The following is a 12257-nucleotide window of genomic DNA, read 5'->3' on the forward strand; positions in this document are numbered from 1 at the left end:
CTCTAAAGTAGATAGAAGTTCAATTAAACGAGTAGCCCAAGTCTTGAGTAACTAATTCGAACGAGGGGCACCTCTGCGGAAATGAACAAAATAAACCTATTTTATGAAATAAATAGAAACTTCTAGTTTTTTATCGAATCTAGCTAAACACGTACTCAAACTCTTAATCTAAGTTTTCAAGCGTTGAGTTCTTCATTTTAATTGGGTTGAAACTCCCATTCGTGTTTTCAAGTTCGTCCGGAGTTTGATATTGTACCTTGGGAGACTACTGAGACGAGACCGGTTGCACTATCGGCAACCCGAAATGTGCAACTAGAGTATCATTTGTTTACATAAAAAAATCTAAATCTGCTTTCCTTTCATTGGCCGATTTTCACAAATATGCCCTTTTTTTTTACCATCTAAATTTAGTAATTTTTTTGCATAATTCAATCTAAAATTACAAGCCCAAAGAAAAAAAAAATTAAAAATAAATAAAAAATAAAAGAAGAGAATCTCAGCTTGCAGACTCAGAGATGCTGTTTAATGCTGGTTGCCATCCTCTGGATTTAGATGCAGCAGCAGCAGAGTTTACTTGTGTGTTGTTTCTTGACCTCTGCTTCTCTTGCTTTACCTGAATTTACATTTTTATTATTACTCGATTAATTATTAAACATTTAATTTATTTTATATATATATATATATATATATATATATATATATATATATATATATATATGAGACAAATTTTATTTCTGGCAAATATGAAGTTGTATGGCTCAAATCAAACTGCTCTATTATCCTTCTTTATTTCTTGCACAAATTACGGCTACCCTTAATATAAAGTCAAATTACGAAAAAACCACTATTGTATGAGTAATTACAACCACAAGAACCCCTTCAGTTAGTAGGTAAATTTGACAACCACAAAGGTGGACGTGTAAGAGAATACATAGTTGAATGATGTAGTTATAATTATCCAAACAGGAGGGAGTTTTCGTAATTTGGCCTTACCTGAGGGGTTGGCTGCTATTTTCCCTTCTTTCTTTTTTCTTTTTTTTTTGGAGGAGAAAGATCTATTATCCTTTTGAAATGTAAAACATATTTTGCAATTGTATAATTAATTATTCATTTTATGTATGTATGTGAAAATTGGTGAAGATGGACTTATACAACTCAGAGATGCAAGAAGATTTCAAGATTCTAAAATCCAACTATTTTTTTTTTCTTTAAAAAAAAATATATGTCAATTTTCAACAGTATTTGGAATTTGAAATTAGCTACATATATATGTGTATATATTTATATATATATATATGATGGGGCCAAAATAAATCCTAGAAACCAATTAAATTTGCTAATTAAAAAAAATTAAATAAAATAAAATAAAATTCACCTGTCTGGTCTTATTCACATCACTTCTCCTAAGTAGTTCAAAATCTGAAGCATGTTTTTCTGCTATTTTCCCACCAAATCCCTGCTGCTGCATCTTCGCTTGTTTCTTTGCCCACAACCCCTTCATCACTTCTGCAACATAAATTAATAATTAATTAAATAAATAATAAAAAGAAAATATCAATTTTAAATTAAATAAAATGTGAACCTTGGGAGGTGACAAGTCTGTACACGTGGCCGAGACCAAGGGTATCAGTTTGCCTGAGAAGTTTGATACGCGTCACGCGAAGAGGCGCGTTGTTGTTGTTGTTGTTGTTTGCTGCTGCACCGGCGGAGGCCGCGGCGGAGGAGGCGGCGGCGGCGGAGGAGTAGAGGGTGGTGGTGAGGAGAAGGGCGACGTAGTGGCCGGGGTTGGCCTTCATGATATCAGCGGCGGAGATGGGGCGGTAGAGTGATACGATCTCTTGTGTATCATAAATATTTCCTACGAAACGTAAGATCTATTCTTTATTATTTCTCTCTTCATAATCAAACCCTAGCACACGACGACTATTTAAAGATAATAAAACCCTAGAATCCTAATCTCACTAGGAAAGATAATTACCTAAACTAATAAAATACTTAATATATATCCTAAATACTAAACTCACGGCTATCTATATAAACCTAAACAAACTATTCTAAACTCACCCCTCTTGAAATGAACCTTGTCCTCAAGGTTCGAGTCAATTTGGTCCCTCTCTTTTGCGTTTCCACCTATGTTTGACTTCATCGACTTGCTTCCCGATTAACTCCGATTCCGAAAAACACGATGAACGACCAAGCTTATTAACACATTGTTCATGCTGATCCAACAAAATTCCAAAGGCTACTTTTGCAAAAAATCTCAATCTTCTCAATCTCTCTCCCGATAAATCAATCTTCTCAATTGTCTTTTCAAATTTCATCTCCTTCACAATCAATATCATTCTTTTATTTTTCTCGATCGTCTTTACAGATCCGGGCTCATTCACAGTCACCAAATCTTGATCGTCTCCTTTCTTTTGAATATCGTGGGACTCTTCTACTATCCACTGTAGTTCTTCGTTCTCTTCCTTAGTTAATTCCTCACCTTCGTCCCAAATTACCTCAAGTGAATTCGACAATTCATCTTTCGGCGAACTCACAAAAAATTGGGGTTCTTCGAAAAAGTCATCGTCGTCCTCCTCCTCTCCCTTCGGCGATAGGCTCGGCAGCGGCGGCGGCGGTGGCTCTTTGAAAAATTCATCGTCATCCTCTTCCTCTTCCTCTGGCAATAGGCTCGACAGCGGCAGCGGTGGCGTTGGCGGTGATGGGCGGCGGTCCGTTCGGCTTTTGTGATGGCGTTGACGTCGTCCTTGACTTTGTTCGAGTAATTTCTGAAAATCGATCCGTAATTTCTCTACGGATTTTTCCAATCGCTCCAACCGTCTTGTTTCTGACATCATGATTTCACAAAGTTTTGATGTGATCTCAACTTTGCTCCAGCGTAGCTTTGATATAATCGCTGCCTTGCTAACGAAGCGTTGGTGTTAATCGCAACTTCGCTCTGATACCAATTGATACGATCTCTTGTGTATCATAAGATTTCTTTACTGAACGTAAGAAAACTCTTGTTTATTATTTCTCTTCATAATCAAAACCCTAGCACAATACGACTATTTAAAGAGAATAAAACCCTAGAATCCTAATCGAACTAGAAAAGATAACTACCTATACTAATAAAATACTTAATAATCCTCCTATCACTAAACACACGGCTATATCTATTTCCTAAATATACTATTCTAATTAATTAATAATTAAATATTAACTAAACCAATAATTAAATAATAAACTAAATAATATATCGTATCAAACCACCCCTCTTGAAATGAACCTTGTCCTCAAGGTTCGAGTCAATTTGGTTCCTCTCCTTTGCGTTTCCACCTATGTTTGACTTCATCGAATTGCTTCCCGATTGATTCCGAAAAGCATGATGAAAAATCGAGCTCTTTTCCAAATATGAGTCCATCTGCCCGAACGAAATTTCTCAATATCTTACCCGATAAATCAACCTTCGTCTCAATTGTCTTTTCAAGTTTCGTCTTCCTTAGATTCACCGTAACTTTTTCTTCGACTGTCTTTATAGAATCTGGCTCACTCACAATCACAAGCACTTCTTCGTTTCCTTTCTCCGGGAAGTCGTGGCATCCTTCCACTATATTTTTTAATTCTTTGTCCTCCTCGCTACTTAACTTCTCGTGCCCGTTCCAAATTATCTCACTTAAGACGAGTGATTCTTCAATCTCCTCATTGGTTAATTTCTCGTCTTCATCCCAAATTACTTCAACTGAATCCGATAATTCTTCTTTCGGCGAACTCACCAAAAATTGGGGTTCTTCGAAAAAATCATCGTCGTCTTCTTCCTCTCCCTCCGGCGATAGGCTCGGCAACGGCGGCAGTGATGGCGGCGGTGGCGTTGGCGGTGATGGGTGGCGATGATGGCGTTGACGTCGTCCTTGACTTTGTTCGAGCAATTTCTGAAAATTAATCCGCAATTTCTCCACGGATTTCTCCAATCGCTCCAACCGTCTTGTTTCTGACATCATGATTTTCACAAAGTTTTGATGTGATCTCAACTTTGCTCCAGCTTAGCTTTGATATAATCGCTGCCTTGCTAACGAAGCGTTGGTGTTAATCGCAACTTCGCTCTGATACCAATTGATGCGATCTCTTGTGTATCATAAATATTTCCTACGAAACGTAAGATCTATTCTTTATTATTTCTCTCTTCATAATCAAACCCTAGCACACGACGACTATTTAAAGATAATAAAACCCTAGAATCCTAATCTCACTAGGAAAGATAATTACCTAAACTAATAAAATACTTAATATATATCCTAAATACTAAACTCACGGCTATCTATATAAACCTAAACAAACTATTCTAATTAATTAATAATAAAAATACTAACTAACGAATAAATATACGATATATTAAATATATATCGTATCATAGAGCTTATCTACTTTGCCGTTTGGGTGCTGGATTACTAGCGTTGCATTGTCAATTGCTTGGCAGTTTCCCATCTCTCTCTCTTCTCTCTCTACTTTCTCTCTCTAGTTATGTGAGAATTAATGAAAATGGAGAAATGAGGAAACAAAGGAATGGGGAGAGAATGTTGTATGACTTATGAGTAATCTTTATAGTACACCCACCCCCTACCCCAACATTACAGAATAATTAAATATATATATGGGCAAATCGCAAAAAGACCCTTCACATTGGACTTAAATGCATTTTGGTCTAAAAAAAAAACAGTCTCTCAATTAAATCCATCCCCATGTCTTTAGTCTAAAATACCCTCAATAATATAATTCTTATCAATTCCACCAATTATGCTCTAACTTTCTTAATATTACACATTGACCCCGAATTTAAACAAATATATCACATTAACCCCCAAAACTTTTTTTTTTTCAAAAAATAAATTTTTTTCTGAATGTTTTTTTTTCCGGCCAGATTCCGGCGTTGACCACCGGAGACCGCCGGTCTCCGGCATTGACTTTTTTTTTTTTTATTTTTTTTTTTCCTGAAATTTTTTTCCGGCCGTCAACCACCGTTGACCGCTGGTCTCCGGCGTTGACTTTTTTTTTATTATTTTTTTTCTTAGAAAACAAATAGTTTAATTAATATTACTGTCTTGGCTACTAAATTACTGTCTCAGACAGTAATATTACTGTTTGGGACAGTAATATTATGAATATTATTTTTCCGAACAGTAATATTATTAATACTATTGTCTAAGACAGTTAAATTACTGTTGGAGACAGTAATTTAGCATCCAATGCAGTAATATTAATTAAAATAATTTTTTTTAAGGAAAAAAAAAAAAAAAAAATCAATTAACAGTTAAATTACTGTCTCCGACAGTTAAATAACTGCTGGAGACAGTAATTTAGCAACGAATACAGTAATATTAATTAAAAATATTTTTTTAAAGAATAAAAAAGTCAATTAACAATTAAATTACTATCTCCGACAGTTAAATATCTGATGGAGACAGTAATTTAACAACGAATACAGTAATATTAATTAAAATATTTTTGAAGAAAAAAAAAAAAAAAAGACTCAATTAACAGTTAAATTACTGTCTCCGACAGTTAAATAACTGCCGGAGACAGTAATTTAGCAGCCAAGACAGTAATATTAATTAAAATATTTTTTTTAAGAAAAAACAAAATTATAAAAAAAAAAAAAAAAAAAAAAAGTTAACGTCGGAGACCAGGCTGTCAACGGCAGTTGACCGGCCGGAAAAAAATTTCAGGAAAAAAAAATTTCAAAAAAAAAAAAAAAAAAGTCAACGCCGGTCAACGACGGCGACCGGCGGTCTCCGGTGGTGGCGGGTCAAAATTGAAATTAGGGTTAAAATTAGTTAATTGAAGAAATTGGGCTAAATTGGGGTGTAAATCATGAAATTGGAATTAAATTGGGTTTCAATGAATTGGGGGTAATTTTGGTATATATAAAAGGATTTTCCTTATTTGCAAATAAGTTTGAATGGGCTGAATTTATTTGAAAGACAAAAAATTTGGATGTCTCTCTTTTAATTAAGTGCCCTTGTCATTGGCCTATTTGCCATTACCCCATATATATATATATATATATATATATATATATATATATATATATATATATATATATATATATATATATATATATATATATATATATATATATGGATAAATTACCAAAAATGCCTCTACCTATTCGTAATTATCAAAACTCCCCTAATGTTTGTTTTCGTTTTATACCAAAACCTCCTTACTGTATGAAGTTTTCACGGATTTTTTTAATTCCAGGGAATAGACTTTACACAATTTCAGATAGTTTCTTTTATTTCTCACTTATTTAAAAGAAAGTATAGTAGAATGTACACATTTTCTGTTAAAAAACTCGATCAACAGTTAATCAGAGGGGAGGTTGGTTACTACGGATAGGTGAGGGTGTTTTTTGCTATATAACCTAAGTTTGGGGTGGTTTTGTAATTTACCCAATATATATTTATATGTGGATTAATTCCAAAATGTCCAACAAAAGGGTTGTAGGTTCAATTAATTTACAATAATTGAAATAAATATAATTGAGAATAAAAAGAATAATGAGAAATATCTTTATGGCTTTGGTTGACCTTTGATTATGATATTTTGTTCTCTAAATCGTAATTATTTGAACAATAATTTTATTATTATTACTTCTATAATTTTTTGTTTGTTACATATATGAATGTAAAGGAAAAATATATATATATTTATGTTGATTATAATTGAATAATGTCTAATAATTTATTGTCTAGGAATGAAATCAAGCACAAATCTTGTTATCTGATAAAGAATATACAGTATTGTTATTTTATTCGTACAATTATTATATATATGTTTGGTTGTCGTTATAAAAAAAAAAAAATCTTTCACATAAAATAGTTATAAATAAATTCAATTAATAAGATATATATATATATATATATATATATATATATATATATATATATATATATATATATATATATATATATATATATATATATATATATATATATATATATATATTTCAATTTAAATGTTTAGACTTAATTTTTGATAACTAGAGAATCTTTTTAAATTATTTGATGAGGGAATCAATTTTCTATTTATAGTGAAACGTTACAAACATCTTTATATTGCAACAACTAGCTTTTGTGCATAAAGGTGTTTAGAAGTCAGTGAATGGAATAATTGCCTCGTGCACACAATATTCCTATACGTAATACATTTTTTATGACTTGAAGCAAACGAGTAATTATTATTTTCTTTTTCCTTTTTCTTAAAATTACATTTCTTTAGTATTGTATATATTTTTATTTTAACTATTGGCTAAGGGTGGAAATTGAACGGAATGGATCGAAAATAGTTTTTTCGAAAGTAAAAAACTGGTGCCAATTTTGCAAAAGAATCATAATGCAAATAAATGATTTTGATTTCGGAATTTTTTGGAATCGGTGGAATTTTGAAAATTTTGTAAATTACGTTAGTTTGTAATCTCTTGTTCCAAACTCGAATATAATGAAAGTTTTTACAATATTTTTCTCTTTTTTGGAGTTTTTACAGGAAAATGCAAGCATACCCAATAGATAGTTCGACATAACACAATAAATAAAAATACATGTATGAACAACAAATTGAAACATATATTTTCTTATCTGGAAAAACGCAACATAAAATTTTTGTTACCAATTAATCTTTTTTAAGGTTTTAATTTAATTGACCTATCGGTGTTTTTATTTTTTAATATAAAATATAACATAAATTATACTATGGAATTATAAAATATATCATAAAATTATATTAAATTTCAAAAAATCATAGAAATATTCGGAACTAAAATGGAATCAGAAATCGGAATTTCCGATAACTTTATATACCATATCAATTCAGTTCCAAATAAATTAGAAAAAAATCAAAAAGCGGAACGCTGGAAATCGAAATGAAAAATACAATTCCAAATTCGAATACTTTCAGATCGAAATTGGTAGAATTCGAAAATCTCATTCCGATTTCCACCCATAATTCCCCCCTCTTTAAAACAATAGATTATTACTTTTACCTTGTATTTAAAACTTGTAAAATAAAATTCAAGTCTATCCCCTCTATATACGAGCCGATATATATTATTTTTTTAATCTCTCTCATTTTCTCTCACACACACAAGAGGTATTTGTAGGACCCAAAACACACAGTTACACACATAATCTATATATAATATAAAAAGAGGATCTATGCCCTCAATGATTGACATGTGGCAAATGATGATGTCATTTGTCAAAATTGCTTAGTTGGAGTTCAATTGATTAGGTGGATTCTGCAATTGATTAGGTGGCATTTTTATTTAGGGATGTTTTTAAGTTTTTTCCTATTTTACATTTATACAATCATTTAATAATTACCACATGTATATATATTATTTCCAAAGTTAATATTTTATAAATTCGAAATAAAAAAATCTTATTTATATTTTCAGTATTTCAAAATATATTTATTCAAATAAATTCATGAAACTCAATTGTTTTACAAATATTCAAATAATTTTCATAAAAAAAATATTTTTTTAAATACTAAAATATTAAAATAAAGGAATATGTTGTTGTTGTTGTTTTTTTTCAATATTTTTTAGAATATTCGAATATCCATTCCATTAAAAATAATAATAAAAAAATGTTTTAGTTTTTAATTGAAGTATTTAATAAATATACACTATTTTTTATATAATTTTTATTATACCATATTTCAAATTAAAAATAATTATATTATTTAATAAATATGCAATGCACGGTGGATTAATTCTAAATGCAGTAGTTGGTTGTATATTTGGAAAACACTATTTAATATATAATATGGTCCGAACTATAAAACGGATTATGCATTATATTTATTAATTATTATTTCAAATAAAATATCAAATCACCAATATAAAGGAATCTTTAATATTCCAAGATTCCATCATATCATCTTTGATTGATTTAATTTATACTTTAATTCAAAATTGAATGGTAAAAAATAAAAATCGTATCTTCATATTTAATGTTTTTATATTGCAATATTTTTTTCCACAAGTTATTATTTTTTTTTTGGGTTGTTTCCTTTATTTGTTTGATTTGATTTCATTTACTAATATATAAATCTTTTGAATTTTTAATTTTTCCATAGAATTAAGTTCATTTTCAATACTATATAAACCCCTCAATGTTCATTTCATTTTTTTTCTACCACCATTTGATTACAAAGTACATAATGTTTGTATTATACAGTTTCATATTACATTTTTTTTATCATTTCTTATAAATTATTATAAGTATATATGCATAGTTTTATATTTAATTAATTTTATATATACATAAATATGTTGAAGTCAATACTGATACTAAAAATATGTTGTCAGAATTATTTTAAAATATGTGCATTTCTCTTCTTTTATTTTGTGTTGGTATTATATATTTATGTATTCATAATTGTTTTATATGTTTCAACTTCATTTTATATTTGTATTTAGTTAAATAATAACATGTCATATGCTTTATGTATTTCTTGCAGATTATTTTCACGAATTCAACTTCGATCATACATAATTCATCAACACGGTTTGCTTACATTTTTTCTTTACAATTATTTATTTTATTACTCAATATTTTCTTATGATATGAATATTTTATAATGTAGTTTTCTGTAGTTTGTTTTGATTTTTTTTTTTTATTCACATATTTGCATTATTAACACAATTTGATATATTATTTTATTTTTTTGGTTATGCAGAAGTGAGAGAAATGGGATCCAAGGGAAGATTTACTGCAAAATTATTATAGTGAAATTGTGGTAGTTTTACTACTAGGCTTATCTTCCCTTCTTTTTAATAGATTACAAAAATATGTGCAACTATTTGTCGCACTTATTGATAGTAAATAGTTTTAAGATGATATATTATTGCAAGCAATTAATAAAAGTCTTTCGCATATACATTATGTTGTTTGTCTACTAATTCAATTTAAAAGAATCTATTATATTAAATGCCATATTATAAAATTTATTTTGTATCCTTATTCACTTGATACTGTTTCAATGAGAATTACGATTTTCTTACATTCTCTCGACATTCAATCATCGTCTACTTTCTTTTTCTTTTATTTTTGTCATGTTTGGTGTATTATTAATACATGATCTTTGTTTCGTGTAAAATCTTTGTTTGCATTGATCTATCTTATTTTTTAGTTATTTCTTTCGTTTTGCAAATATAGATAATGTTTTGACACACAAATGGGTATTGTGCACATATTTTAATCTATGTGAATAAATTATATGTGAATAATTTATAAATTTTATATTTTTTTTATTATTACATTATTATGTTTTATAAGTATAAAATTATTCTTTATATTAATTTGAAAGATATAATTTGCATAATGACCGGATTTGTTTTACCAACTAAAATAAATGATTGATTCAGATTTTTAGTTTTGAATTGGTTATATTAATGGTAATATTATAATTAATGATTCAATTAACTAAATCTCATTAATAGTTATTGAAAATTATAATAATGGAAGAATGAAAGTGAATGAGTAATGTTTGATTTGGATAGTATAATTTTACAGAATTACACAATATTTTCAATCCACAAACTCCGTCTTTTGTTATGTTGTAAATAGTAATACAAACATGTGTTTTTTTAAGGGGAATCTATATAATATATGAAGACAAAAGCCACAATTAAGGATTGTCATTTCTAATTTTTACCCCACAATTTTCATTTAATTTTCACTTGGCATCATAATTTCTTTTAATTACTACGTATATACCTTTTTGTCCAAGTTTTCATTTTATATATGCAGTTTCTTTAAATATATGCATATCCACGTATACGCTATACCTAAATCAATAAATAAATTATTTTCTATTTCATTTTAACATTTTAATTTATGACTCAAAAAAGAAAGTTTTCAAAAAAATTATCTATACACATAATTGATTCCTATAACCAATAACCAAAAAATCACTTTCTATAGCCAATAATTTATATCCGGTTTTTAAAATAAAGAATTTGAATTATTATGTTAATAACCAACATTTCCAATATAATATACCATTCACGATTTTTGATTAATTTTTTACTACAATCAATCATCAATCAGTCCATAAATTTGAGCTATTAATTCCCTTATTATGTTAAATTGTAAATATCAATTTATAATTTAATTGCCTAACATGTATAAACCTGAAAAGATCTTTTTACACCACATCTAAAAAACACTATAAATACTCCATTATTTTCACTCATATTTTTATATCGCCGGCTCATAACCCATCGGTTTTTTTTTGTTTTCTTTGTTTTCATGATTTATTCCCCTATTTTTTTCTCAATCGAATTTTTATTTGTTCATCCTAAGAACATTAATTGGAGTTCGATGTTATTTCTTTTTTCTTGATATTAATTTTCATTATTTGTTGTTATTTTTTTTCATTCTTCTAAATTTGCTTCCATTTCATTATGTCTTTCTTATTTTTCGTAAAATACGTATTGTGTAGGGATGGCAATTTGACCCGCCCCGATGGATCCCCACCCTGCCCCGCCCTGAAAAGAAATGGGGCGAGTATGGGGATTGAATTTTTTTTTTTACCGGGTATAGGGGGATGGGTTTACCTATACCCGCCCCGTACCCGCCCAGCATTATTTATATATATATAATATATATTTATTAATTATTATATTAAATATAAACAATTAAATAATAGTAATATATTAAATATTAACTATAAATGAGGATTTTTAAGTTTCGATTATATAATTAAATATTAGTATTATAATTAAATATTAGTTTATTTATTGAAATAAGCCTTTAAATTATAAGTAGATTGCATATTTATTTATTGAAAAAAAAAGGAAAAAAAATGGATGGGGATTTTTACCCGCCCCGATACCCGTGGGGATTTTATGGGGCGGGTATGGGGATTCTTTTAATACCCGTGATGATTTTTGACGGGGATGGGAATTTCCAAAGCGGGACGGGGATGGAGATCGCAAAACCCGCCCCATTGCCATCCCAACTATTGTGGTTTGTAAATATCATAATATTCCGTTATTATTTTTATTGTTATTTATTGTGATTAGTTATTATTTTTATTTTTATGTTATTATTGATATGTTTTCTTCATTGTTATATTATTTTTATTATTGTTGATGTTCATTTTTTATTGTTAATCTTTGTTATTCTTTTTCCATTTCTTCTTTTGTTTTTCAGAATCTCGACAAGGTGTGTAATATACCACAAAGCTAATCATTAATAACTCGACAA

The 12257-nt window shown here is 29.0% G+C and overlaps 1 protein-coding gene across 1 annotated transcript; it reads right to left on the reverse strand.

Annotated features, from left to right (window-relative positions):
- Nucleotides 1–281: 281 nt before the first annotated feature.
- Nucleotides 282–4560, reverse strand: LOC105966265 (uncharacterized). The gene is made up of 4 exons (XM_088817033.1): nucleotides 4408–4560; nucleotides 1583–1835; nucleotides 1376–1506; nucleotides 282–613 (listed from the first exon to the last, which is right to left on the reverse strand). The coding sequence occupies exons 1-4, from the start codon at nucleotides 4465–4467 to the stop codon at nucleotides 497–499; spliced, it is 561 nt and encodes a 186-aa protein (XP_088673159.1). The 5' UTR covers nucleotides 4468–4560; the 3' UTR covers nucleotides 282–496.
- Between the last annotated feature and the right edge of the window lie 7697 nt (nucleotides 4561–12257).

The sequence above is a fragment of the Erythranthe guttata genome, chromosome 4 (assembly GCF_056151865.1).
Source record: "Erythranthe guttata isolate IM_541 chromosome 4, IM_541, whole genome shotgun sequence".
NCBI lineage: Eukaryota > Viridiplantae > Streptophyta > Magnoliopsida > Lamiales > Phrymaceae > Erythranthe > Erythranthe guttata.

Bases quoted from the DNA above. Each gene is read 5' to 3' on its own strand.
- LOC105966265 (XM_088817033.1), bottom strand. From the start codon at position 4,467: ATGGGAAACTGCCAAGCAATTGACAATGCAACGCTAGTAATCCAGCAC. The intron at 1,836-4,407 runs GTAGATAAGCTC...GATACACAAGAG, and splicing joins TCCAGCACCCAAACGGCAAA to ATCGTATCACTCTACCGCCC. The intron at 614-1,375 runs GTGAATTTTATT...ATGTAAATTCAG, and splicing joins ATGTGAATAAGACCAGACAG to GTAAAGCAAGAGAAGCAGAG.